Source organism: Pagrus pagrus (assembly GCF_965226575.1).
Source record: "Pagrus pagrus genome assembly, chromosome: 4".
Taxonomy (NCBI): Eukaryota; Metazoa; Chordata; class Actinopteri; order Spariformes; family Sparidae; genus Pagrus; species Pagrus pagrus.
Window position 1 is genome coordinate 14,144,773 of NC_140188.1, and position 26,180 is coordinate 14,170,952.

The following is a 26,180-nucleotide window of genomic DNA, read 5'->3' on the forward strand; positions in this document are numbered from 1 at the left end:
AGGGGGATTTTGTTTGCCGTGAATGAGTTCTGTTTATGGTGCTCGTGTGCGTGTATGAGTGAATGAGTAATGCAGTCTCGGGGCCAGAAATGAATTCAGCGAGGACTCATAAAAGGCGTTGTGTATCATAAAACACACACAAGCCACTCTGAGCTGCCTCGACACAATGAAAAGCTCAACGTTATGCAAATGGGACTTTATAACGAGATAGTCACCCCAGGAGTCGACATTTTTCTAGGATTCACAAAAACTGGGGCAGCTGGGGAGAGACAAGCAAAGATTTGTTCTCACAACAAAATTGTTCCTGATGAAAGTTTTCTAGAGACTATTAAACATAAAGAGTCGACTATTTCAGAGTGTAGCCTCTGATTTTTAAACCGCAGTGCTTCCATGTGTTATAGCGATATCAGTGAATGCGCTTAAATTTTTATGTGGTTAGATATCCCAAGTGATTACACAGTTAAATGTTGTGTGTGGGTGTGTGTTTTTTCTTCTTGTGGTTGATAATATAATCAAATTCCTTCAAGCCTTTTGTCTGAGGAATAAAAATGTTACCGCTCCTGTCTGATTAATCATGGAAAACAGTGAAAATTGCGAGGTCAGTGGCTATCTGAGACAAAGCTGAAAATAGTGAAGAAGAAGCTGCTTCAATGAGCGTGTGTGATAACATTTGTTCTTGAATTCCATGTTGTGGTGCAAGAAACTTAGAGGGAGGTTTCATAGATCCATGATGTAGGAATATGAAGATGTAAATGGTGAAATATGGAAGACATATGCATATGCGTGAGCAAATTTAATGTAGATATTTTAATGACTTTGGCGGTTTTTAGAGAGACTTGTGTTAATAAAGGAGCTTAAATCCAGGAATAAAGACCTAAATGGAGAGCCAGATTGGACATGAACCCGAGAAGAAAATTTAGAAGAACTACAAACGTGAGCAGTTTGACTACTGCACCGATGAATAGATTGAGCACATTTTCATTATAGACATTAAGCCGCAGCTCCCATTCAAAATTCAAACCCCCACTACTGACTCTTAATATCATATACTCCATATGCATGTTGGGTTGTGTAATCTGCAAGTCTTGAATTTGTCTCCTCCAAGAACGACTTTAGTACGTATTAAATAGTCTTAAATATTTTTCTTTTGCATGCTATAGGAGGTAACAATGAATATAAAATGTTTTTGCTGTAGAATGTCTGATTGCTGTTGGGCGACATTATATACTTAAAAACTAAAAGTAGTCTTGTTTAATATCTACAGTAGCAGCAGTAGAAGCTGTGTTTGTTTCAGCAAAAGCCGAAAAAACTAATTGAATGAATCATTCTTAATTTGTTAATCCATGCATGCATCATCCATTTTCTGCTAATTATGCAGGTCTAGGTTGCTGTCATTTAATTAATTACACTGTTATTAATTATTATGCGCTGCTTGCGAGTACTGAAAACGTGATATGATAACAAATAATTGTAGACTATATCGTCACTTCTGGTTTTCCATCATGTTTTCACACTTTGGCATGTATAACTATGAAACAGAGATACAATTCTGTGGTATTAAACATGTCTGTAAAAAGTTATAAAGGTTTTAAATGTTGGACTTCTAGACAGGCAATGTGCTCTTTTGTTCTCACCAAACAGTAACTGAAAATACAAGCCGGATTTCTTCTAATGTTTACAAATATAAATGAATGCCAATAATTAATAGTTTTGACATATTTGTATTATATATGTATTGTGCTGCAAGGACATCTACTGAAGTTAACATGCTAACCAGCTAGCCTGGCCCGTCCTGGTTCAAAGCTCCTGTGTTGGCGATGTAAACATTAACGTTCCCCTCATCCCAGAGCTCCCAGTCCAAACCACTAACTGCAAGGCTAACTGGGCTAAATCGATCACACAGCAGTTAGTGGTTACTCTGGTGATATGCTGCCCCCTGTTTCTTTTGAGAATGAATTGGTCATAGTCTCTAAAAAAATTGCATCTTTAGATTTAACTTGGTAAACCCGACAGATATCCCAGTTAATGGGGCCCACACACAAACGGCAGACTTCACAAGAACACAGTGTGTTTATTGTTCAAGGCTGCCAAGATCCCACTGCCAGCATATTGTCATTGCTCGCTGTGTTGATAATGGTCATCCAGTGGAGTCATAACCACATCGTAATATTCTCGAATATGAATTCCCAGCCGGTCAGTGTGAACAACCACACCATTCACAGCCCAACAGTATGAGCAAGACTGGGACGTTTTGTTCTGGACTGATGGCGACTGAAGGGTGCAGTGATTCAGTCTGCTGGGAACTTAACAATGACCAGTGTACATTTTTCAGCTCACCCAACATTAAGTAAACATGATTATAGAGTGATCCTACACAAGTGCAGTGACTGTGTAAAATGGCTGTAATAAATCATCACATTAAACCTCAGGAGAGACTTAGGATGCTTCTGAGTAAACAAGCTTCTTTCTGAGGCTGGTGGATTTTTAAGACATGATGCATTGTGACTGTCATATTAAAGCACGCTACTGTGGTTCACTGAGCAATGTACCGCTCTCCTCCTTGCTCTTTCTTAACTGTCCGTTCACTCTATTTCTGGATTTACCCCGCCTCACCTCTCCGGCTGTTTGGTGTCATTGTTGGGTCCTTTTCTGTCTGTCCTGAAGTAGAGCAGCAACAACGGCCAACTGCTTTGATAATTGATCAGTTTGAGTGAAAAAAAGGCAAAATTCTCTGATTCCAACTTCTTAAATGTGAAAAATTTCCATTGAATATCTTTGGGTTGTTGACAAAACAAGACATTTGTGGACATCATCTTCCGTTTTAAGGAAACACTGATCAGCATTTTCCACAATTTTCTGACTTTTTATAGACCAAACAACTAATCAGTTAAGCGAGAAAATAGCCAACCGGTTAAGCGATAGTGAAAATAATCGTTGGTGCAGCAGGGGTTGCAGTAATATACAGGTCAAGGTATTCGGGGATATGGAAATCAGCTGTTATCATTCAGTGTACATTTGCCTATCAACAGTATTTAATTCTACCATATTAGTCTTATTAAAACGTGTATATTTCAAAATTATATGACGTTTCATGTCAGTTAGCACATAATATTTTGTGAACATTATAATAAAGTATTTGTTCGACCAAAAACACCCTCTGTTTTGAATATTTTAAAGGTTCCTTTGTTTTATGACAAGGACAACACAATTTCATACTGTTTTACTTTGTTTATATGTGGCGGACCCTGCCACCTTTCTAGCTTCAAACAGTGTTCTGGGGACCTTATTTTCCTCTGAGAACAGCTTGTTCATTCAGTTATGGAAAAGATAAATATTTCTGAGTTTGTATTACTAACTTTCTTCTCCAAAACTACATAGTGCCCCTTTGTCTGTCACCATAACTGTTAAGAATAATAATTGTGTAACATATAATTGTGAAACCGTCATATTTTCTAAGGTTATTATTGTACTGTGAAAATCATAGTTGCAGGCCTACCCTGAGGTCCCTCTTCATCGTCGTCTCAAAGTTGTATTTTTGTGTTGTTTTAGGTTCACTCGGAGTAGAATAGAGTAGCTTCTCTGTCTCAGCCATGTGGAGATCAGTGCCAGCAGGATGGCAAAATCAGTTGAGCTGACTCCAACACCAATATAAATTTATCATCACTGTGGGTTTGAAATGAGAGACATGAGAAGTGAATCTGCTGCAGAGGTGCTGAAGTGTTAAATTATCTGTGTGTTCTGCATTTCCTCTGTTTGGATCTGCATTACTTTCTAGTCTGATGATATTAGCTGAAGTGTTTCAAGTGGGTTTAATCTGCGGCAGAGCGGCCACAGCCTGCATGTCCTGTGGGTGACTGTTTGCGTGTGGACGCACACGCACTGGAGTGCACAGCATGTGAGATAATAATATCCCTTGTCAGCCTCCTGAAGATTAGCCTCGACGGGAGAAATCCTCTGTCATATCCCCTCACCTTATTTCTCTCCCTCTCGCTCTTCGTCTTATCAGTCTTTCATTGTTGTACAGTTGAGTGAGTCGATCGCAAGCTCAGTTTTTCTTTGCGCCTGAGGAAAAAAATTGGGTCACACAAGCCCTGATTTCAACAAAGCATTTCATATCTATCTTGTTTTGGTGTTAGATTGATTTTGATTGGTTTGAATAATTGTTTTTTTGTTTTTTTTACAGATCTGCATTAGAATAAATTAATCCAAGAAGAAGAGGACCGGTCTTGACTTACGCTGGTCCTCAATGGACCAGTGAGGTGTCTACCACCCTGCCAGTTCAAAGCTATGTTTTTGGGAGCTGGAGGCCGTAGCACCGCCAGCCGAGTGTGTGTGGGGCCCCTCCTCTGTCTCTTTCCCAGCACCCCGCCTGATATGGGATGCCAGCCCCCTGCCTCCCTGCCCTGAGCTCTCCCGGGGTGCCATGAACAGCTACAGAGACAGAGGGGTCACTTGCAACTCCTCAGACCTCCTGGATGGAGGTGGAGGAGGAGGTGTTTTGCCCCAGCACACTCCCTTTCGCCACACCCCAAATGGCCACCCGGCTCCTGGCCTCACAGACCCGGCCATGCAACCACGTGTCTCCGTGCCCAAAATGGGTGTCCGGGCACGGATTGCAGAATGGCCCCCACGCCGAGCGCAGTCCAGGGAGTCGCTACTTGAAAATGGGCAGATTGGCAGCAATCGCCATGGAGATGACTGCTCCACAATTTCCTCATCAATTTTGTCATCTGACATGGGTTTGGTGCGGGGAGGAGTTGCCAGGTTGCCACGACGGCGGTCCAAGGATGTAGAGTTCAGAGGAGGAGGGTTTGGCGTTGAAAGAGGTTCACCTTTTAGCCTAAGAGTGTTCCCGCCACTGAGACAGCGCTCTAACAGCGAGGTGACCCTGAGCGAACAGGACGAAAACGAGGTGAGTCTTCAGCTGCTCTCAAACCTGTGGTTTTTATTAATACGATTTATCATGAAGCTTGGGCATGAAAACCTAACTTTGATTTTAATAATAGTATTAGGGGGAAAAAAATGTTGTTTTTACATGTCATCAGAAAAACGTTTCTCCCTTTTCTGCTCCAAGGTGGAGGTCCGTGGAGGTGGTGGGATGGGGAACCTGTTCAGAGAATATGGCAGCACCTCTTCCATTGACGTCCAGGGCATTCCTGAGCAGAGCTTCTTTGACATGCTCAGCCAGTTCCACCAGGAGAGGCCTGACCAGCGCAGCTCAGCGCCCGTACGCCTCGGGGAGCTGCTGCGCACTCCAGACTCACCACCAAACGCACCCCTCCCCTCTGCTCCCTCACCTGGTCCCATAGGCGGGGACGACAGAGGGACAGGAAGGAAGGACGGAGCCGAGAGGGCAAGGAAGAAAAGTGGAGGGACGGAGTCATCTCTGGGCACCTCATCTTTGTTCAGGAAACTTAGGAGCTCTAGTCGAGGAGAGCTGGATGGAGGGAAAGGAGAGACTGGTGAGGATGGAGGTCGGGGGTCAGGGGAGGCCTCCTACAAACCGTGGGTCTGCCCCAAGAGCTTTGTCCACTTTGATGCTCAGAGCATCTTGTTTGACCTTCATGAGGCGGCGGCTCAGCGGGGTTATGCCGCCCAGAGGAGGAACACCGCAACAGGGGCATCAGCTGCTTCAGTGTCCCTGTCCGTCTCCAGATCCTCAGCTGTGAACGACCCGGTTTACTCCAGCATAGAGGATCTGACCCTGAGCCTCGACCCTGGCTCCACCACACCATCCCTGGGCGTGGACCCCCTGGACGGGCCTCCTGGAGCCCATAACTCGAGCCAACTACTCCTCTGCTGCCCCCACTTTCTCAATGAGACCGGGGGCCACGGGGAGCGCAACATCAGCTTCCTCAGCTCTTCAGCAGAGCGAGGAGGAGATGGAGGAGGTGACGGAGCAAGGGGCTGGCTGAGGAGGAGTAACGCCAGCGTCTCAGTGCTGGAGGTGCCTATTGAACAGCAGGTTACGAGGCTGGAACGACTGAAACTGTACAGCATAGAGCACGTAGACCTGGGGGCCAGGTACTACAGAGAGTACTTCCATGGAAGAGGTAATACTGAGACACAGATATCACAATACGCATAAATATTCATTGATGTTTTGCTGTATAAGAATCAAACTCATTGATTATACAGGGTTGTTCTTTGCAGTTGGACACTGCTGGTTGGACAAAAGAAACACTTTAGATGTTACCTTGGGCTCTTCAAAATTGTGATGAAGATTTTCTGACATTTTGTAGACTGAATTAATAGATTTATCATAAAAATAATGATTAGTTGCTGCTTTTTTCCATCAATCAACTAGACATATAATGGGTTGGGTTTCGGTCTGTTTGTCAGACTAACCAGCGATCTGAAGATAGTGATGTGCATTTTCCACCATTCTCTGGCGTTTTGTAGACTAAATATTTACAGAAAAATGATCAGCAAGAGAGAAGAAAAGAGCCAGTGAGGAATGGAGAGGAATATAAGTGACATTGGTGAGGAAAGAGTGTGAGAAACAATGAAAGAGGATAGGAATCTTTACAACAAGCATGTCAATTGACACATTCTGGCTCCTTGTGCGTGTGAAGTAGACAGTGTAGATGTCGTTTGTCCAGCCAGAGATTCTCCAGTGTCATTCCCCACATCTCATACTGTTACTGTTAATATCCAGCTGGACCTGAGCAGAGCAGAGTGGGCCGAGCTGGCAGCACTCCCGGTTTTTATTACACATGTACCTGCCACTGGACTGTTGGCAAACTCTGAGCTGATGATACACCACCTGCCTTTCTGCTCCGTCACAAGTACCACCTGAAGTAGTCGTCAGCCAGTGTAGCTTTGTTTTACATCTGGTTTTCAGTGTCAGAAGCAACACCTAACTTCAGACAGGAATGGTGTGCGATGTGTGCCAATCCAGACATGCGCATGTGGGCATTTCTTGTCAACATCACCCCTTCAGACAGTATGGATGAAACTTCCCCTTGGCAAGCATCATCTGGCTGCACCCTAATTAGTGACAGATGCTGTTAGGAGCACATGTGTGCAAGCAAGCATGTGTGTGTGTGTGTGTGTGTGTGAGAGAGAGACAGGCCTGCAGCCACAAAGATAAAGGTTATCATTCCAAAAATATGTTCATGTGCTGACTCTTCCAGCTTAGTTTTCCCCCACGACACAACTGTGATTGTGCGTGTGCGATGTGCCCTGTGTGCACGTCAGAAAGCCTCATCAAAAAAGCTGACATTTTCACCACAGGACATGACATGGAAGCTAAGCAGGCCTGAGTCTCTAACGTCGTTGCGGCACACTCCAGTCGGACGGGGGTAGAAGAGGAATACTTGTCAAGCTTGATTCCTCCCCGAGTGTCTGGAGAATTTGTCGTTCGACTCCCACGCTGCCTGTGGTGTTGGCATTACCACGGCTTATCTTAGGAGCTTTAGAGGAGGACATGATGATGCTCATGAAACGTGGTGACAACTATGTCTTTAATGGAAGAATATGTTTTTGTTGTTGCTAATGCTGCTAACAGGAATGTAAATTGGCGGCTCATGACACCTAATTTTGTTAATTTCCTGGATTTACGGGGGACATATTTGTTACTGTACAGTCTTATTTTTAGATATATGTAGTCTAATTGTAGTTTATTCAGCATCTCCGTGGCCACACATTGAATAAGCCGTTTAATCTTCACCTGTCTTTAGGAGCATTCATCATTTTCTCTGGGTTATGCCTCGTGTTAGCTAAATTGATTTTGTAATTATGGGAGTATTGATTGCTAGATAACATGTCATCGTCTTAGTCCTGTCCTTGACTTTCTGCTCCTCTGCTGTCAGTCCTGCTAACTGCACATACAGTGGCACCTCTTTCACTCTGTCACGCTCCTCTTATCTGTCTCAAGTTAAGTTCTTGTACAACTGCTTGTGTTAAAACGTCAGACTACATAAGTTTCTTCTTTTCTTAAATATAAAAAATGTTTTTGCAGAAAAACAAGTACAGAATCACAAAATATTTAGGGCTGCTACTAACAATTACTTTCAGGATTGTTTGATTAGAAAATAGTAAAACAAAATAAATGCATGAAGACCAGAAGTCCAAAACCTAAAGATAAAACCAGCAAATCTCCATATTTGAGAAGCTAGAAGCCGAACATTTTTGGTGATGAAATTCATTATCAGTTATGATTATGATTTAATCATCAGCATTTTCATTTTCAACAGTCTAAAACTCAAAAGTATTCAGTTTGCTATCATAGAAAACCAGTAAACCAACAAACACCCACATTTTAGAGGAAAAACCCAGTGAATTTAGGTATTTTAGATTAAAAAATATTAATCAGTTATTAGAATTGTTGCCATTAAATTTCCTGTGGATCAACTAATCAGCTAAACCTGCCAATCATCATATCGGTGCTAACATCAACACATAAAAACAAAAATCCCACAAACCACCACCATCATTTGTTGATGTGTCCAACTGTAGATAAAACACAAGCCAGTGTTCAGACTATGATGAATGGATGAACGTTTCCTCCTCAACACGACCTTCAACACTGATCTCTTCTTGTCCTTCACCAGAGCACTCAAACTACTTTGGGACTGACGAGAAGATGGGCGCTGTGGCGATAAGCATCCGCAGGGAGAAACTGGAAGACACCAAAGACCTGAAAGACCAGTACCAGTACCGGCTCGTCGTCAGGACCAGTGAGGTATGCACAGATCTGCTGATTGTGTGTGTGTGTGTGCGTGTGTGTGAGGGTGTTCGGGGATTTCTGAGCGATGACACACCGATGAGTCAGCGTGAGCGTGCACGCTCAAGTTAATTCCTTAGCTACTGTAAATGTCTTCTACTCAGCCCTCCTGTTGTGTTCTTACCTGTGATTCTCCTCACCCTCGCTGCCCAGATTTGAACCTTCCCTCCTCTCTCCTCACCCCCTCACCCCCTCACCTCCTCACCCCCTCTCTCGTCTGCCAGTGGAAAATTCCACCTGCCCGCTCTCAGCTCAGCAAAGCCAAACCAAACACTGGCTGCTCTGGCCAAAGTGTTTGGCCTGCTCTCAGCGGGAGCACACCCAACCACTTTTCCACTTTGATGGATCAAATACTCGTAATGTGTTAAATGGCGGGCGGGTGATCAGGAAGAATTAGCTTCTCTGCAGACTCCATCAGCATTTATGTTAATTTACTTTCAGAATTTCTGCTTCCAGAGCACCAAACTTCATATTTAAAACATGGTTGATGTGTGGTATCAATATGAACTTGTTATTGACAGACAATTAATCTACAACTGTTCTGATAACTGATAAATCATTTGATTGTTATTTTTAAAGCACAAATGCAAAAAGCCACAAATATTCCAGCTTTTCAGATATGAGGCTTTTCTTTGACTCGTGGTATTAAAGTGATTATCATTGTGCTTTGGACTGATGGTTAAACAAAGCAAGATGTTTTAATATGTCACCTTGGTCTCTGGAAAACTGTTATCAGCGTATTTTGCCACTCTCTAGACAAAGAGACTAATTGTTTAGTCTGGAAAATGATTGGCAAATTTATCTGAGGCATTAAAATTACTTAGTGCATCTATGTCATGAGCCAAGTGCAAATGAGTCGGACAAGTAGACCAAAAGTTGCAAGCAAACTCATGCACACTGTCTATCTTACAAAAAATACAAAATACATTTATCTGCAAATTTCAGTACTAGACCTCCATCTGTCAAATCTTTTTTGCCTGATGAAGGTTGCAAATTAATCTGTAGCAAAAATAATCATTAGCCGATCACAGACAGCGCAGATACTGTGTTAGTCTTCTGTTTAGGTATGCACCGATTAATGGGCCAGTATTTGCCTTGTAGACTTACCTATCGGTAAATAAGATGACACTCACTGATGACAGCGGCAGATGTTTATCTGTTGTTCCACATCAGTTTTGTGCTGGCACATTCATGAGCTACTCGCTCGTGACATCCCTGGCATCAGTGTGTGAGGCTTTGTAAGTACTGAAAAACTCTTCTCACAGAGAAGGTAGTTGTATAGCAGTCTAAAAAGACTTTTGAAGTGGTAACTTTTCAACAACAACCAAAGAATCTTTTCATGTGAAAGAAGGTTGTGTTGTGTAATGAAGGGCTGAATGACCCTAAAACACATCAATTCATTTAAAACGAATTCCTCTGGCAAGAGGGGAGTAATAACAACAAGAATGAAACAAAATCTGAATCAGGCCAGAATTTCACAATCAGTGCATCCCTACTTCTGTTCTGTCTTTTCATAGGTTGCGTTAAAGAGGTCTGAGGTCTCCATGTATAGTTAATTGTAATATTTTATTCACACCTGTGTAATGTTGTCAAGGTTGCTGAAACAAACAGCAAAGTTTGCCTCTGATCGCCGTGTTCCTTCGTCTGTGTAGCGCTGTTGTTTTTAGCTGGATTACATGGCTGCCTGGCCTCATCACCTTAGCTCGGCTGTAACAATGGAGCCTCTCCGCCATCTAAGTACACAGAGCTCAGCTAACAGACACAACCAGCTCACACAGGCGTGCTGTTCCCACACAGAGAGGGGAAAAAAAGAGATTGATTGCAGACTTTATTCTCTCCCACTCAAGCCGCAGCTCCTCTCAAATATCCAGCCCCCTAAAGTCTGTCATTTAATTCAGTGCAGCAGTGCTGACACAGCAAGGTGGAGAGACTTCCTGTTTCTCTCCTTCTTTCTCTCCTTCTTTCTCCTTCCATCATACATTTATACACACAGCTCTCCTGCTCAGCGTGTCGCAGTCGCACAGAAGCTGATGAGTTGAAACGAGCGCTCCTGTCAATCAGGCTTCATTTCTCTGCGGTGCACACCCGAGTCTCTGAGGTTCAACTGTCTCTCCGGCCCCTGCCAGCTCCACAGTCTGCCATGCATTTTTAATGAAGCCGCATTTGTGTGTGTAGGTGTACACATGTGTATAAGCGTGTGTGCGGTGAGAAGGAACAGCCCACTCCTCCCGACTGTATCTGAGGTTATTATAGTCTCACTGTTTTGAAGCAGGTCAATTTCCTCTCACCAGGGAGCAGCACTCTGTGGCAGCACAATACTGAGCAGAATATTAATGCACAATACAGCTCAACTTAAAATCCTCCACACAGAGCACTTTTCACTGTGTGTGTGTGTGTGTGTGTGTGTGTGTGTGTGTGTGTGTGTGTGTGTGTGTGTGTGTGTGTGTGTGTGTGTGTGTGTGTGTGTGTGTGTGTGTGTGTGTGTGTGTGTGTGTGTGTGTGTGTGTGCGTGCGCGCGTGTGTGTGTGCGGCTTCAGGGCAGTAGGGCGTTATTATGACTAGTGAAACCATCCCTCATCTGATGGACCCACTTCAGGCTCGCAGGCTACAAATCCTCCACCTCTCCATCTCCAGGCTTTACTGAACTTGACCTCTGACCTCTCCCAATAAATGTATACTAATTTCAAACAGGGCTGCAACTAAAGATTATTTTGATTGTTGATTAACCTGTCGATAATTTTCTCAATTAATAGATTGTTTAAAATGTCAGTGAGCCCAAGATGAAGTCCTCAAATCAGTTTATCATAGGGCAGCAAAGAAACCAGAAAATATTCACATTTAAGAGGCAGAAATCTGAGAAATTTGACTTCTTGTTCTCAAAGATTTACTCAAAGTGTAATCAGTTATTTAAATAGTTGGCGATTAATGTAATAATTGACAACTTATCGATAAATTGGTAGATCGTTGCAACTCTGATACCAAATAGTATTACAACTGAGACAACATATAATGTATAATAGCAGATTTATGTGATACAAGAAAATTAAACACAGACCAATATTAAAAAAACTGAAATAAAAAAGACAAAATAATTCATCAACCTGTTGCGTTCAAATGGAGGGACTCTGGAGGGCAGAAGTATGTACTTTTTTACAACATTGTTTTCTTTCCCCACATTCAGCTCGTGACCCTGCGAGGCTCCATTTTAGAGGATGCGGTGGCATCTACGGGGAGGCACGGCACGGTGCGGGGTTTGCCGCTCAAGGAGGTTCTGGAGCAGGTCGTCCCCGAGCTTAACGTCTCCTGTTTGAGACTGGCGCTCAGCACACCCAAAGTCACCGAACAGCTCCTGAAACTTGACGAACAGGGGGTGAGTTATGAGTCCGTATTTGCATTTTTTTTGTCGACTTATCTGATAAACTGAAAATCTGACAGTTGATCCCTGCAGCAGCGATGTCTCCATTGTGTCTTCAGGGCACAATACATAAAGTGTAAATAGAGAAACGCAGAGACATATGGTATGCTCGGGTAGTGTGTGTGTAAAAATGTCTGAAACCTGTATAATAGATTTAGTGTTGGTGCAAAGTACAGAATTGGACTGAGGGCAGTGAAAGCTGAGTGAAGCAGGGTGTGGTGTGTTGAGCATGAGTGTGTGACCATAAAAGCTTTAATGTTTAGCTATGTTATCTCACATTTTATTTAATGGAGGTTGAACTGCGCGGCCGAGATGTTCTGCCAGCCGTAGGCTTGTTTTTGTTTGTGTAGGCGGTTTATAGTTGGGCTCAAAGTGAGTGTCTAAATGCATCGTTATCTCTAACATCTACTCTGACATTAAGCTGCATTAGACTGCAGTTTTTAGCTGTGTTTGATTGTGGTGTTTCAGCTGTGTGTGTGTAGTGTTAACGTTATCTCTCCGCTCTCTCTTGTAGTTAAGTCAGAAGCACAAGGTGGGTGTTCTGCTGTGCCGTGCAGGCCAGAGCACTGAGGAGGAGATGTACAACAACGAGGAGGCGTCACCCGCCTTCTCTGCCTTCCTGGAGCTGCTGGGGGAGCAGGTGCTGCTCAAAGGATTCACCAAATACGCCGCACAGCTCGACACAAAGAGTGAGTCTTCACAAGCGCCCCTTTGACTATGTTCAGACGGCAGGCAAATCCGATTTGTTTCTCAATTTAGATCTGAAAGACTAGAGTGTTGGAGCTGTTATTTGTAAGTGATCAAATCGAATTTATGTGTCCAGATAACACCAACTTATCTGCAGTGGGTTGCTGTGGTGATGGCACTGGCATCAAACACTCCATACTCATGCTATCAAGTAGCGGAGCAAAGCATTTATTTCAATGCGACTGTCCACAGACTATTGTTATCTGTGTTGTCGTCCATACCGCTCTGCTCGTAGCCGCTCTGGTGCACTTCCGTCTCTCTGGATTTTATGTCACCGGTGTGTGTAGCGCTGGAGTGACGAAAAAGACACAACCCGATATGAGCGACCAGAGCGTCCTGACTGAGAAACATCTGTTGAAATTCGATTTGAATTGCAAAAAATGGATTTGGGTAGTCTGAACATAGCCTTTCAGACATCCACTATGTTCCATAAATGTGTTGGCTATTCAAGACGGTGATGTTACCAGATCTCGACAAGTAAAACTCACAATGGTACATGTGCAGATAACACAAAGGCTACAGCAGAAGAAGGTTATTTCATTTACTTATTGCTCGCCATACTAAGCTCACTGTGATGAATGTATCACTTAAGGGACCAGTGTGTAGAATTCAGTGGCATCCAGCGGTAAGGTTGCAGATTTTAACAAATAAAATACCCCTCGTTTCATCTTCCCTTAAGGTGGCCACTAAAAAAATGGAAAACGCAAAAGAGCCAGTGTTTGGTTTGTCTGTTCTGGGCTACTGTAGAAACACAGGGTCCTCTGTGGAAGAGAACCCAACAACAACACAAAACACAACAGTTCTTAAACATATTTGTTAATATTATATTCCATTCCTGCCAGTAGATCCTTCTAAATCCCCCTTAATTCACTGGAAAAATCTTCTGTTTGAACCAGGAAGTGTTTTGACTCTAATTCAGCATCATGGTGTCATCTGCAGTTAACAGCTTCTAACTGATGATGTCTTTCCACAGCCGACTCCACTGGCACCCACTCCCTGTACACCACCTACCAAGGCTACGAGGTCATGTTCCACGTGTCCACCATGCTGCCGTACATGCCCAACAACCCCCAGCAGGTAAGAGTTTATAAGCACCCCTTCCTAAATCCTGCACCATCACATACGGCAAGCCTGAATGTCTCAAGCCAAGTTTTTGGTGTATGCAGCTGAGAAATACATCTATGAATGTCCTGTCTAGTCCCTCAAAGCCTTTCAAAGTCTGCCTGTGGTTTTTAGTTGAAGCCTTTTTCTCCGGGTCGTAAACCACAGCAAGAATTCATCAAGTGGAAACTCGTGACTTGTGTCACCCTCTTCATTTAGCCTCTTTCCAGTTTCATTCAGCTGCTCGTATTTTCATAGTCTTTGTTCTTTGTGGCTTTTCTGCCCTTCTCTTTCTCTCCGGCTTCTTCTTTTGCCCTTTAACTGGATCAGAGCAGGGTGGGGTTCAGTACTGAGTAGTTTCTTTATTTTCTCCCTCCTTTTTTTTTCTTCAAATAAAGCTGCCTTCCTACACGTTCTCCAGGGCACTGTGTGTTTGCAGCGTGGGCTGTGTGTCAGTGACCAGTGTGTAAGATAGCTTTTTATTTTTTATTTCTTTGAGTGTATTTTTAATGGTGTTGCCGTGAGAGGAACACACGGGTGAAAACACGTGTGTTCAGACGGGCCCTGTGGGTGCTTGGGATTTGTGTACACGCTTGCAGAACAGTCATTTGTTCTTCCTCAAGCATAAATTGACCTTTTGAATTGGAATAGTATATTTTTATTAAAATAAACACAGCAACTTATTGTTGATCATGTAAACAGTTTTTTTGTATGATCTTGTAAATGGTGTGTAAACAAAAAATGTGAGGGTTGCAGCTGTTAAAGATTAAGAAAATTAAGTGTTTCAACAGTTTTCATTAATATCAACTCTGATATCAGAGAGTCTAATTTTATAAATGGCACAATAACTCCATCCAGAGGTTTAGAGGCTGCAGCAGAAAGAAGGTTTACTTGCTCAGATGAACCGCTAGGTGGCAGCATTGACTTTAAAAATGACCCACAGTGGATGAACAGGAGAAATGAATTGGGAATATAGAAAGTGTGAAGGCTCTTATATATTAGGAAGAGAGCTCAAGATAGTCTTGCACCATCAGTCAGCTGTATTTAGTCTTATTTAGAATGGATGACTTAATAGAAAACAGTTAAGATGTTGATAAAAGATCCTGAATGTAAAAAAACAAACTCACTCTCTCCAAATGATCTCTTCTACTAATAATAGTTAGTTTTTAACCACTACATTAGCACAATCATCTAAATTTTCACAAGTGCAAGTGAAGGATCCTCCTGTGGCACCATGCTGGAGAATGTGAGTATCTATGGCCAAACAGTGGGCTGGATTACATAATTGGTACTTTCACACTTCCCCCTGCAGATGAAGAGAGGATTGGCAAGCAGCGCAGCACAGACACAGCCTGGACTCTGTGCCACGTCTCCTACACGAACACAGATAGACGGACAAACCAGCTCACACAGACACAAATAGCCCACACAGAATCCGAAAAACAAATTACATAAAGAGCTGTTGTTTGGCGTCTGGTCGTCTCAATCTCTCATTTCCCTTGTGAGACTTTCTGTAACGTTGACTGAGTCAGTTGTGTCAGTGCCAGTTATCTTAGCTCATTTTTTATTAATTTGTCATTTTTATCTCTCCTCTCCCTCAGCTCTTGAGAAAGAGGCACATAGGGAACGACATTGTCACCATCATCTTCCAGGAGCCGGGAGCGTTGCCTTTCACCCCTCAGAATATTCGCTCACACTTCCAGCATGTCTTTGTTATCGTCCGGGTGCACAACCCCTGCTCTGAAAACACCTGTTACAGGTAAATGTCAAGAACAGAGCAATCACACGTTTCATGTTTATAAATACACAACTATGATAACAATAAGTTCATCGCGCTTCATTCCCTTGTCTCTCAGTGTTGCTGTGACAAGAATGAAGGACGTGCCTCCCTTTGGCCCACCCATCCCCAGCGGCGTCACCTTCCGTGACCCAGAAACCTTCCGTAACTTCCTTCTAGCCAAAGTTATCAATGCAGAAAATGCAGCGCACAAGTCAGAGAAGTTCCACACCATGGCGACGCGAACACGCCAGGAATACCTGCGCGACCTGGCTGAGAACTACGTCAGCAGCACGCCACTGGACTCAGCCGGCAAGCTCAACAACCTCATCTCCCTCGCGTCCAAAAAACGCGAGCGCTCTAAGGCGAGAGAGGGAGCGGAGTTGGGAGCCGCGGGGGCCATCGCCTGGAGGGTCCTAGCCCAGGACTTCAGCGGAGGAGGCACGGAGCTCCCCTGTGCCTTGGGTCTGTCGGCTGAGTACGTCCTCCTGACAGACTGTTCCACCAAAGAGGTGGTGTTTAACTGCTTCTGCGCGGACGTGATTGGCTGGACACCAGAGCGTCTGTCGGTAAAGATCTTCTATGGCAGAGGAGACCACATCGCGGTGCGGGTACCAGAGGGCTGCGCACAGGACATCAGGGAGGTGGTGCAGAGATTAAAGGTGAGAGGTTAAAGCTTATCAAGAGTAGAGGGATGGTGACCACCAGAGCAGAAAGTGTACATTTGTGTGACCTTTGAGGCACAGAGCTTGTGTTGTGTTTCGGATCATAGCGCGTAGTCGAAGGATCAGAGCTGTAAGGTGCCCTGTGTTGTTTACTTGTAGTATATTTGTGTTTAATGTGTCTGTGTGTATCCTTAAGGGCTGACATGTGTTGAATGCATCTCCTTTTCCTAAAGTATTTGAAAAAGGCAATTTCGTAAATGTTTCCCTGTAATTTCGTTACCTGTTTGATACAGGCATCCTTGTTTACGTACTTGCAGCTTTCTTCTTTGTTGGTACCTTGACGTGTAGGAGATTACGCAAATTTTAGCCCCACAGTGCAGAAGACCACTAAAAAACGTATTTATGAAAACAATTCCAGCATCAGTAAAGATGAATTGCCTTGGATGATTAAACACTTTAATCCCAGCCTATTCTATACATATTACAATATAAACACAAATATTATAAAGCATGCAGGTCCTCTATGGATCATATAACTCACTTTGATTTGAGGCAACTGCATGCCCTGGCTGATGAGAGGCATTTCATATTGTGATAATCCCTGGAAAATTTGATGAATTAAAGGCTGGGAAAAGGCGATTTCCTGGAATTCAGCGAGCTTGTGTTAATCCAAGAGAAAACTAAATGTTAAAAAATTAGTTAATCTTTCTAAAAATACCAAATACACGCATAATAGAGACTGATCAAGTTTCCAGAATCAGGATTCAGTATTTAACGGCCTTTCTGGCTTTTTTCTTTGTCCGAGAAACTATTTTAATTCACACACACAAATGTAATGATATTTTAAATCTAATCTTTTTTATTTATGACATGTTCTCTCCTCACCAGTCGTTGACAGTGGGATGTGAGACGGTGGATATGACTCTGAGAAGAAACGGACTGGGACAACTGGGCTTCCATGTCCGCCTGGATGGCACCGTGGCCGAGGTACCGTCGGGTGACCATCTGCCACACCAGATCTCTTCCTCGAATACTCGTCTATGAAGATTCTTGGCTGTGCATAACTGGCTTGTTTGAAGACTTTTTTTTTTGTGGTTTTGCAGGTGGAGGAGTACGGCTTTGCCTGGCAGGCGGGACTGAGACAGGGCAGTCGGTTAGTGGAGATCTGCAAGGTGGCGGCGGTGACGCTGACCCACGAGCAAATGATCGACCTGCTGAGGACGTCTGTCACGGTCAAAGTGGTCATAATTCCTCCGTATGAAGAGGGAGGCCCTCGCAGGTGTGTCTCAATGCTGTATTGAGTGATTCATTTTTATTAAACAGCTGTGGTGAATACAGATGTTCGGGCAGTAGGTGACAGTACAGGAGGGCGCTGAGTGTTAGCAGGCAGGAGTGGAGGGACAAGAGAGAGCTAGAGCGAGTACAGGACACTCTTCACTCAAACACACAAAGGCAAGGGTGAGATAGTGGCTAGACTCCAATGTTCTGAGAGGATTTTGTGTGGGAGTGTGTGAAAAGAGGAAGCGAGTGAACAGAGAGAGAAAGGAACGATGTGTGGCTCGAGAGGAAATGAGGTACGGAGACAAAGAGAAAGAAACGTTTGTTTTAACGCGAATTAACCAAATCTGTTCTTTGTTTCTCCGTCCTTCATATCAAGTCATCTCGTTCAGCTGGTTCCCCCTCCTCCCACAATCTTATTTCTTTCCCCTGCCGTCATCCCTTTTTAAACCTTTCATCTACACACACGGCCTTGACAAAGAGCAGAATAACGAGGTCTTATGAGACGCTGATGTGGTGTTACAGAACGGTTACGGAGGTGAAGAAATAACCACAGTGTGTGTGTGTGTGTGTGTGTGCATGTATGTTTCTGAGCTCCTAAATACAGTAATTGTGGCTGGATGTGTGATCGCATAGTGGTTAAATTTCTTTAATGTCGGAGGCAGTTTAATTACACCGAGTTAAATCCCTTTGACACGCACACACATGCACAAACACACACATACACACTCACTCTCTCTCTCTCAAGTAGCAGCTGATAATAAGGGTCTTGTATTTCACTCTCCCCCCTTTCTCTCTCTCTCTCTCTGACTCGTTTGTGTGCCAGGCAAGCAGATTGCATGAGATTAAGGCCTGGAATCTGCAGGAGGGGGGGGGGGGGGCACCACAAAATAAATAAATAAATAAATGAGTGGAAGTGATTAATTAAAAATGCATGCCCCGTGCGATGAAAAGGGCGGAAAAGAGGGGAGGGATACAGAGAGAGAAAAAAAGGCAGGGTTGCGCGCGTTTCGAGTTGGAGAGGCAGAAGAGACGCGCTCGGTGAGGAGGACGTGTTTCAACACCACCGAGAGTGAGTGAAGTGGGTGGAGGAGAGAAAGATAGAGAAACAAAGAGAGACCAGAGTTTTTCCTTCGCTGCTCTGACTCCGTCGCGCACATGCAAGATGGACGGATACAGAGGAGAAGAGGTGTGATGTGTGTTTGACCGTGTGCGTGTGTGTGTGTGTGATGGGGAGCTCCAGCTGTGTCACCTCCGCCAGCGTGATGGAAGAAAAACTGCATGTCAACATGTGTAGGCTCTGCTCTCTCTAAGGTTTGTACTGCGGTTATGTAACGGTTTGGATATTAATCGAGTGAGAAATGCTCTTTGATTGATCAGAACATCCCTCCACGTGTTGTCTTCATGTTCATTGATGTGTGTTTTTTTCTAAATGGTGCGATTGTGTACTGTTCTACACTGTCATTCGTTTTCTACTAGTATTCATAGTCGTATGTTTGTGTTTCTGTCATTCGATGATGTTTACATACTTGTAGCAGAGTGGACCAGGCTCTAGGATGAATCCAGGCTGAACAGTTATTAAATTAAATTTAAAAAAACGCACATTTTCTCACTTACGTCTAGTAGTATCTATCCATGTTGATAGTTTTAGGATATCTGTCAGAATTCTGCTTCCACCACAAGAGAATTGAGGTGAATGAAATTTCATTTATTCTGCTCAGCACTGAAAAAATGTATATTTATTATGTTTATCTTTTAAGTAATAAACCTCTAATCCACACTGCTCACTACAGTTTTAATGGGAAATATTTTCTGATTCAGAAATAGTTCAATTTAGCCTCTCAGATATGAATATTTGCTTGTCTTTCATGACAATAAATGAATATATTTGGGGTTTACAAAAAATACTTGAAAAGACATCACATTGAAACAAAACAACAACATTCGCAGATTGATTTGTAATGAAAATAATCATTAATTGCAGAGCTAATTTGAGTGAACAGACCCTTTAAAGGACACATCACACACAGTGTTCTCATCTCTCTCACAAATCTGTACTGTGTTGTGTTTGTTTATCTCGAAGTTCTTTTTTTATCCGGTTCCTCCTGTGTTTTATCTCAGTGTGAATTTCACTTTGACACCATTTTTCACCCTTCTCTCTCTCTGTCTTCTCTCTTCTCTCTCTCTCTTTTCTCTCTCTCTCTCTTCTTCTTTCCTCCTCCTCTTGGCATTTGTCTCGTCTTGAATACATCCTCTATGCATATTTGATGCCCTCCTGTAATAGGCTGTGTGAATGAAATAATGATGATGTGTAAAAGATATGTGCTGGATATCGAGCTAGCAGGCTGCCATGAGAACATTTCAGTTGAGTGTTTGTGTCCTGAGCAGATAAAAGACGACCGCCTCTCATCTTCTCTCTGTGTCTTTAGGGGCTGCACAGAGGAGTACGAGATGAAGACCATGGAGCAAAAGCCAGAGCCCGAGCCCCTGGCAGTGGGCTACAGACCTTCCCCTCGCCCGACGTGGCGATGGGACAGCCCGCCCATTCCTCCAAGTCTCCACAGTGCCCCCAACCCTCAGCGCTGGGCCCCCATGGGTAACCCACCTCCTCCACTGCCCCGATCACATAAGGCCCTGATGCCTGTTCCCTACAGGGAGCCTCAGCACCTCAACTCCAAGAGGTGAGACTTCACATTAGACATTAGACTATTTAAAGCAACAATTTCTGCAGTTTCTTTGGGTTTGTACTAAATATATACCTCAATGACAATGAAAACAATGACAATAGAGAAAAAAGTATGATAGCATCACTCAGTAAGCAGAATCTACCACGACAGATGATGTTTGATTTACTATATATTAGACAATAAACAAATCATTTTATTCTCCGGTGTATATATAACCAAATGTGTCCAGTGACATTAGCCTGGTTTAGACTTCTGAATCACCACCAACATTATTGATTTCTTCAATGATTCACGTCGATCCTCATGCCCATTGATCGCCATTTCCACCAGCTGAGTAAACAAGGGACCAATCAACGTTATCCTCCTGCAAAGCTAGTTAGCTACATCCATGAAAAATGACAACTGAAAGTGAGAGAAGTGGGGATGAGATCGATGCAGCTGTACATCTTTATCTGATTAACTGCTCCTAGAAACCACCACTATAGATTTGTGTTTTATTCCATTTTTTTATTTATTGTTGTGACAATGTGTTTATGCTGCCCTCTTGGCCGGGTCTTCCTCTGAAAGAGATTTTAATCTCAAAGAGACTTATGCCTGGCAAAATGAAAATGAAAATGAATGTTGATTTTAAAAATGATGTCAGCTGGATGGATACATCACTCACTAGTGATTGCGAAAGGCAAAACAAAACAAATCCCAAACACGTCTGACGAAACGACAATTCAGTCTAATTATCGGGGTGCTGTTACAGTTATATGGAGACAGTTATGTTCTTTCAATCATTAAAATATTGTTTGAATCCATCAACTGAAGTTTCTTTTGAGGGACTCCAGCTTTTTCTTAGAGACGCTCCTCGTGCATGCAGCTCAAATCCTTTTCAAACAAACTTGCATGTTCTTTTTGTTTCACTGTTTGTAACCCTTCAATCCTTTAATTAAATACATTTCCAATCTTGCATTGATGGAAACTGATGTTCTCTTAAAAAGTGAGATACTGTATGTACTTTGAACAAGACGTGTTTTTCACTTAACAGGATGCTCCTCTGCCAAAACTGAATACTTTGATTTGTCACGGCTACTTGGGTTATAAGTGTATGACCTTAAAGCACTATGTTCTCTTTGATCATCCTCTGAGGGAATGAATATATAACTCTGTTTGCAGGGATATTTCTTGTTTTGTTTTGACCCTTTTTGTTCTCAGTAGCTAACCACACTCATGTCACTTGATGCTGGTGTCACACTGCCCACTCCCAAAGTTAATAACTGCAATCAAATCCTGGCAGCATCTAGCTGAATCTCGTTTGTTGCAGCTTGTTTCTCACTAATCTAGATAAATGGTTCATTGTGTTCCCTACTCGTCCGCCTCACCTCCCAGTGGTGTGTGTGTTTGCCTCTTGGTTAACCACCAGCATCTCTTTGTTTCCTCCAGGCCAGTGAGCTACCCAGAGAACCACTACAGCCTGTCTCCTGCAGGAGGCGACAGAGTGCTGCCCTACAGAAACCCCTCAGCCAGCTTCTCCTCGCCCTCCTCGGGCCTGGTCAGCCTCTCCACCATGGGGCCGCCTGGTATCACACCAGGGCCCTTCGTACGCTACAAACCCTCACCTGACAGGTGTGTGTGTGTGTGTGTTCTTTTGTCCTCCGTCGCTTCTTTGATCTTGATTAAACATGTCTGATATGACTCATAACACAACATTACATTTTGTGCGCTCGAGTCGGATTATATCCGTTCTTACGACGAGGCTGAATAGTGTGGTGCGATCAGGTCTGCAGTTAGACGTGTATGAACACACTGTCTCCCAGAAGGATCTGTTGTGTGGGTGGCTCTTCCTCACAGTGTGGAGGTTGATAACATCTCGCCCAACCAGAAAAATGTGTTTTATTCAACCGCCATCAGGATGCAAAACAAAAACTGAAATCCTCCTCTGCTCAGGCAAATCAAAACAGTCTTAGGGCTTTCTTAGTCTGTTTGTTGTGTAATCTATTTATTTCACATATAACTGTGGGATGATTGTGTTTATAATCGAATACCTTCCCTCCTCCTATGATCTGTGTAGATATGGAACAGGACAGCGCCCCCTGCTGCCCTATGAGCCCCACCTCAGTGTGGACATCACCTCCAGTGGAGAGTCTTCCTCAGGCTTCACCAGTCAGGACAGCACCATGGAGCGCTGCAAAACTGGTACGTCACTCTTAAAAGACCTGCATGGTTATGAAAGGATACTGTGAAAATTCAGTCATTATCTACTAACCCTCATTCGGATGGAAAGTCGGGTGAAGTCTTGTAGTCCACAAAGCAATTAAAAAAGAACATAAAATGGATTCATACAGCTCATCTGACGTAATCCAAGTCTCTGGAAACCCAGAGATCCCAAAGTCAAGCAGTTATAATCAATATTTTAATTTAAAGGATTTATGGATCATATGCCTATCTGTGTGTGAAAGGGGATCTTCGTATTGATGACCCTGCAGTGAATTATCACCTCACCCTGCAGTTCCCCCTTTTTTTTTTAGCTCATTGTTTTAGTTTTCTGCTGCAGTTTTAGTCTTTTGGCCACTCTCACAGCTCTCATCAGCATTTTTTTCAGCTATCGCAGACAGCTATAGCTGTACGCTTCCTGCTCAAACAGCAAACATACACAGTTAGTAAGTAGCTGGTGAACATGGTGGAGCTTTTAGCAGCTAAAGACCCAGATATTTCACTCAACAGTTGGTGGAGACCAAAAACAGAGGTGAAAGGAGGGTGGATATTGGAGTTGCACTCATCAGGTGGCCAAAAACGTGACTCTAAATGGATGATAGTGTTGCACTGTATCTGCTGGATGTGTAAATAGGCAACTGTTTACTGACATATTTGCCATAGCAACTTAAAATGAGATGATTTGATGATTTTGAAGTTAATCACCTTGTCTTTTACTACACTCATCGTCTCAATATTGTTTCAGAGTGTGTGTGTACAGTAGAGTAGAGATGACAGAGTGTGATTTTGTCATTGGTGGGTGGGGGGAGGTCAGTGTTTAAATGTGCCATAAGTATTTAATCCTCTTTGCCAACCGTGGAGGTTCAGTGTAATTTACTTTAATCCTGTGAGTGTCTGTGTGTGTTTTCTGTCTAGAACCCCTCTGGCATGTCCCGGCGTCGTCATCTCGAGGACCGGGTGTTGGAGGGGGACAGAGGAGGCTACCCAGACAGGACGTCCCAGGGAAAGACTCTCCAAACAGACACTCGAAGGTCAGACTCGTGATCACTCCGTTTCATTTGTTCATCCGTCACCTCTGAGTGTGTCTGATTTTGCCCTCTTGTCGTCTGCAGGGTGAGACTCAGTACTCCAGCCACTCCAGCAGTAACACCCTGTCCAGTAACGCCTCCAGCAGCCACAGCGACGAGCGGTGGTTCGACGGAGGAGCTGGAGGAGACCGAGGAGGCGGGGGTTGCCTCGGCGACCCAGCCGACGCTGACCCCGACCTTCTTAACAAGGGGGGATCTAACGACAGCGGCATCGACGCCTCGACCCACTACAACAACACTCGCCACGCAAACATGTCCAACAGCCAGCCCCACAAGCCCATGCACATCTTCCCCAACTACAGCGGCGTCCAGGAGCTGTCCGTGGGAAGGAACAGCGGTGGCGGAGAGGCGAGGAGACGAGAGTCTTCACCTATCATACCTGCCTCAGCCAATCAGAACAAAGGATACAGGACTAGGACATTCCCGCCTCCTGGCTCCAGTGCTGATAAAATGGATGCCTTTAAACCCAGGTAAGAGAGCGGCTCACTGATGAGATTAATCTTTTATGGAGAGTTTTATGAAGCAGATTTAGCCAAGATATGTGCTGGCTTGATTGTATGGAGAGAGTGTTGAGTTACATTCATAAATCTTACAGTTTAATGCTGCTCAGCGTAATGGTAATAATGGTAATAACTTTTGACACGTTTTAAGGAAACTGTACTGAAGCATACACCAAGCAGCAGCAGCTATGTACCACCCTCAGATCCTGTTTAAACAGTCGTATGATACATGAAAATGTATCTCTTTAAGGATTAAAGCAGCCTAATCCTCGTGAAACGTACAGATCATCATGTGATCTCTTCTGCTGGTGGACTCTTTGCTACCCCCACTTAATGAATACATGAAATCATAAAACACACAAACATACACAGGGTTGGACCACTCTGTGTTGGATTAAAACAATCTGTGTTTAAACCCAGATGTTGCAGTCTGCTCTGGGATGTGTCAGACCGTAAACATAATATAGACACAAAATGAAATCAGGAGGCTGTAGGACACAGATGATTCAGCTCAGGTATTGTGCTGTAAGGTTCGTTTTGGTTACAATAGTGTTTTTGCTAAATGATGAAAAGGTCACTTGAATGTCCTTGAATTGTTGATTAGATGGTTTTGCATTTGTGAAGAATACGTTAGGTGGATGAAAGACATTTCAGATCACTTGATAGATATTTGTAGTTCATAACTCATAACTGGAATTTAATGGCATGCCTCATTGTCTGATCATTGAAGAGGAGGAAAGAGAAATATATGCTTCAAGAGGAAGTTATGCTCATGTAGGAAGACGACACATGCAGAGCAGTAAAATAGACTCAATTTATTTGTATTATATTCATGTGTTTCTCTTCTGTGATTATAGTGATGTTACATGTCGGAGGGTCGACCACAACTCTTACTCAATCACTTGACTATGATGATCTTTAAAGTAATACTTTACTCACCTTTGTATCTGTTAAATATAAAGCTACAGTCTGGCATAAAGACTAGAAACGGAGATACAGCTAGCCTGGCTTTCTCCGAATGGAACACAAAAATCAAATCAACACCTCTAAAGATCACTAATTAACACACTTTATGGGTGCTGGTAGGCTGAGTTATGTGTAATTCTCTGTGTCAAAATGCCAAAATTGTTGCTAGATGGTCTTTCTGTGACTTGAATTATTTGAATGATCCTACAAAGGAGCAAAAAATTAAACCATACTATGAAAGATGCAGTATTTAGTTCGTCTTTATTTGATCTAGCTTGTTATTTTACATTAAATGAATGCAGCTTGCATCATAGTGCATTTCAGTCTATCTGTAAAATAGACTGTTGAGATAATATGACTGTAAATATTGATCTTTTCCTCTGGTAGACAGGCAGCCTGTCCTCTGACAAACATTGTGTAAAATTATTATACCAAAGTTGAGCCTTTGAGAATCTTTCTCAATATATATGTTTTAACAGTTGATAACAATGAAAAGACTTTCCCTCCTGCACTACACTCGGTAGTGTGTGGCTGATCGTATGCGTCACAACTTCTTCGGGCTAACTGTGTTTTATTACACTCCATCCTCTCAGGGCCTACACACCTCAAGGTTACAAGACTCCGACAGCAGAGAAAGCCCGGCCTGTCCGAGCCGCCACGACAACACCCACTTCAGCTCAGCTGAGCTCCATCCCTCTGTCCAGCTCCGCCCCCAAGGCCTTTTATGGAAAGAGCAGACAAACGGCCTGGATGAACGACGACTCTGGGCCGTCACCTTCAAACGCGACCACAACATCCAACTCTGACGGCAGCAGCAAGAAGTACGTTAGAGACCGAATGCTTCAGATAAACCCAACAGCTTCATTCTGTTCCTGGAGCATCACACGTTTTTAAATATAATGACTTTACAGAGCACAGCTTTAAATTAGTTTGGTCTTTGAATCTCTGAAATGGAGGGAGTTTGATAGTCAGTACATGCAAAATATCATCATCATATCCTGCTATAAGACATAATGCTCAAGTCATTAC

At 43.4% G+C, this 26,180-nt stretch overlaps 1 protein-coding gene across 1 annotated transcript in view; it reads left to right on the plus strand.

The window, feature by feature from the left end:
• The window catches only part of sipa1l3 (signal-induced proliferation-associated 1 like 3), a 73,177-nt gene that overhangs the window by 39,799 nt on the left and 7,198 nt on the right, over positions 1-26,180 (plus strand). The window contains exons 3-18 of the mRNA XM_084351439.1: positions 4,184-4,912; positions 5,075-6,053; positions 8,556-8,686; positions 11,910-12,098; positions 12,658-12,832; positions 13,864-13,967; positions 15,593-15,750; positions 15,848-16,430; positions 17,322-17,420; positions 17,537-17,712; positions 20,141-20,392; positions 21,827-22,009; positions 22,455-22,579; positions 23,513-23,628; positions 23,710-24,155; positions 25,745-25,972. Coding sequence (XP_084207565.1) covers positions 4,424-4,912; positions 5,075-6,053; positions 8,556-8,686; positions 11,910-12,098; positions 12,658-12,832; positions 13,864-13,967; positions 15,593-15,750; positions 15,848-16,430; positions 17,322-17,420; positions 17,537-17,712; positions 20,141-20,392; positions 21,827-22,009; positions 22,455-22,579; positions 23,513-23,628; positions 23,710-24,155; positions 25,745-25,972 — 4,433 coding nt within the window. The 5' untranslated portion in view covers positions 4,184-4,423. The remainder of the gene's footprint in view (positions 1-4,183; positions 4,913-5,074; positions 6,054-8,555; positions 8,687-11,909; positions 12,099-12,657; positions 12,833-13,863; positions 13,968-15,592; positions 15,751-15,847; positions 16,431-17,321; positions 17,421-17,536; positions 17,713-20,140; positions 20,393-21,826; positions 22,010-22,454; positions 22,580-23,512; positions 23,629-23,709; positions 24,156-25,744; positions 25,973-26,180) is intronic.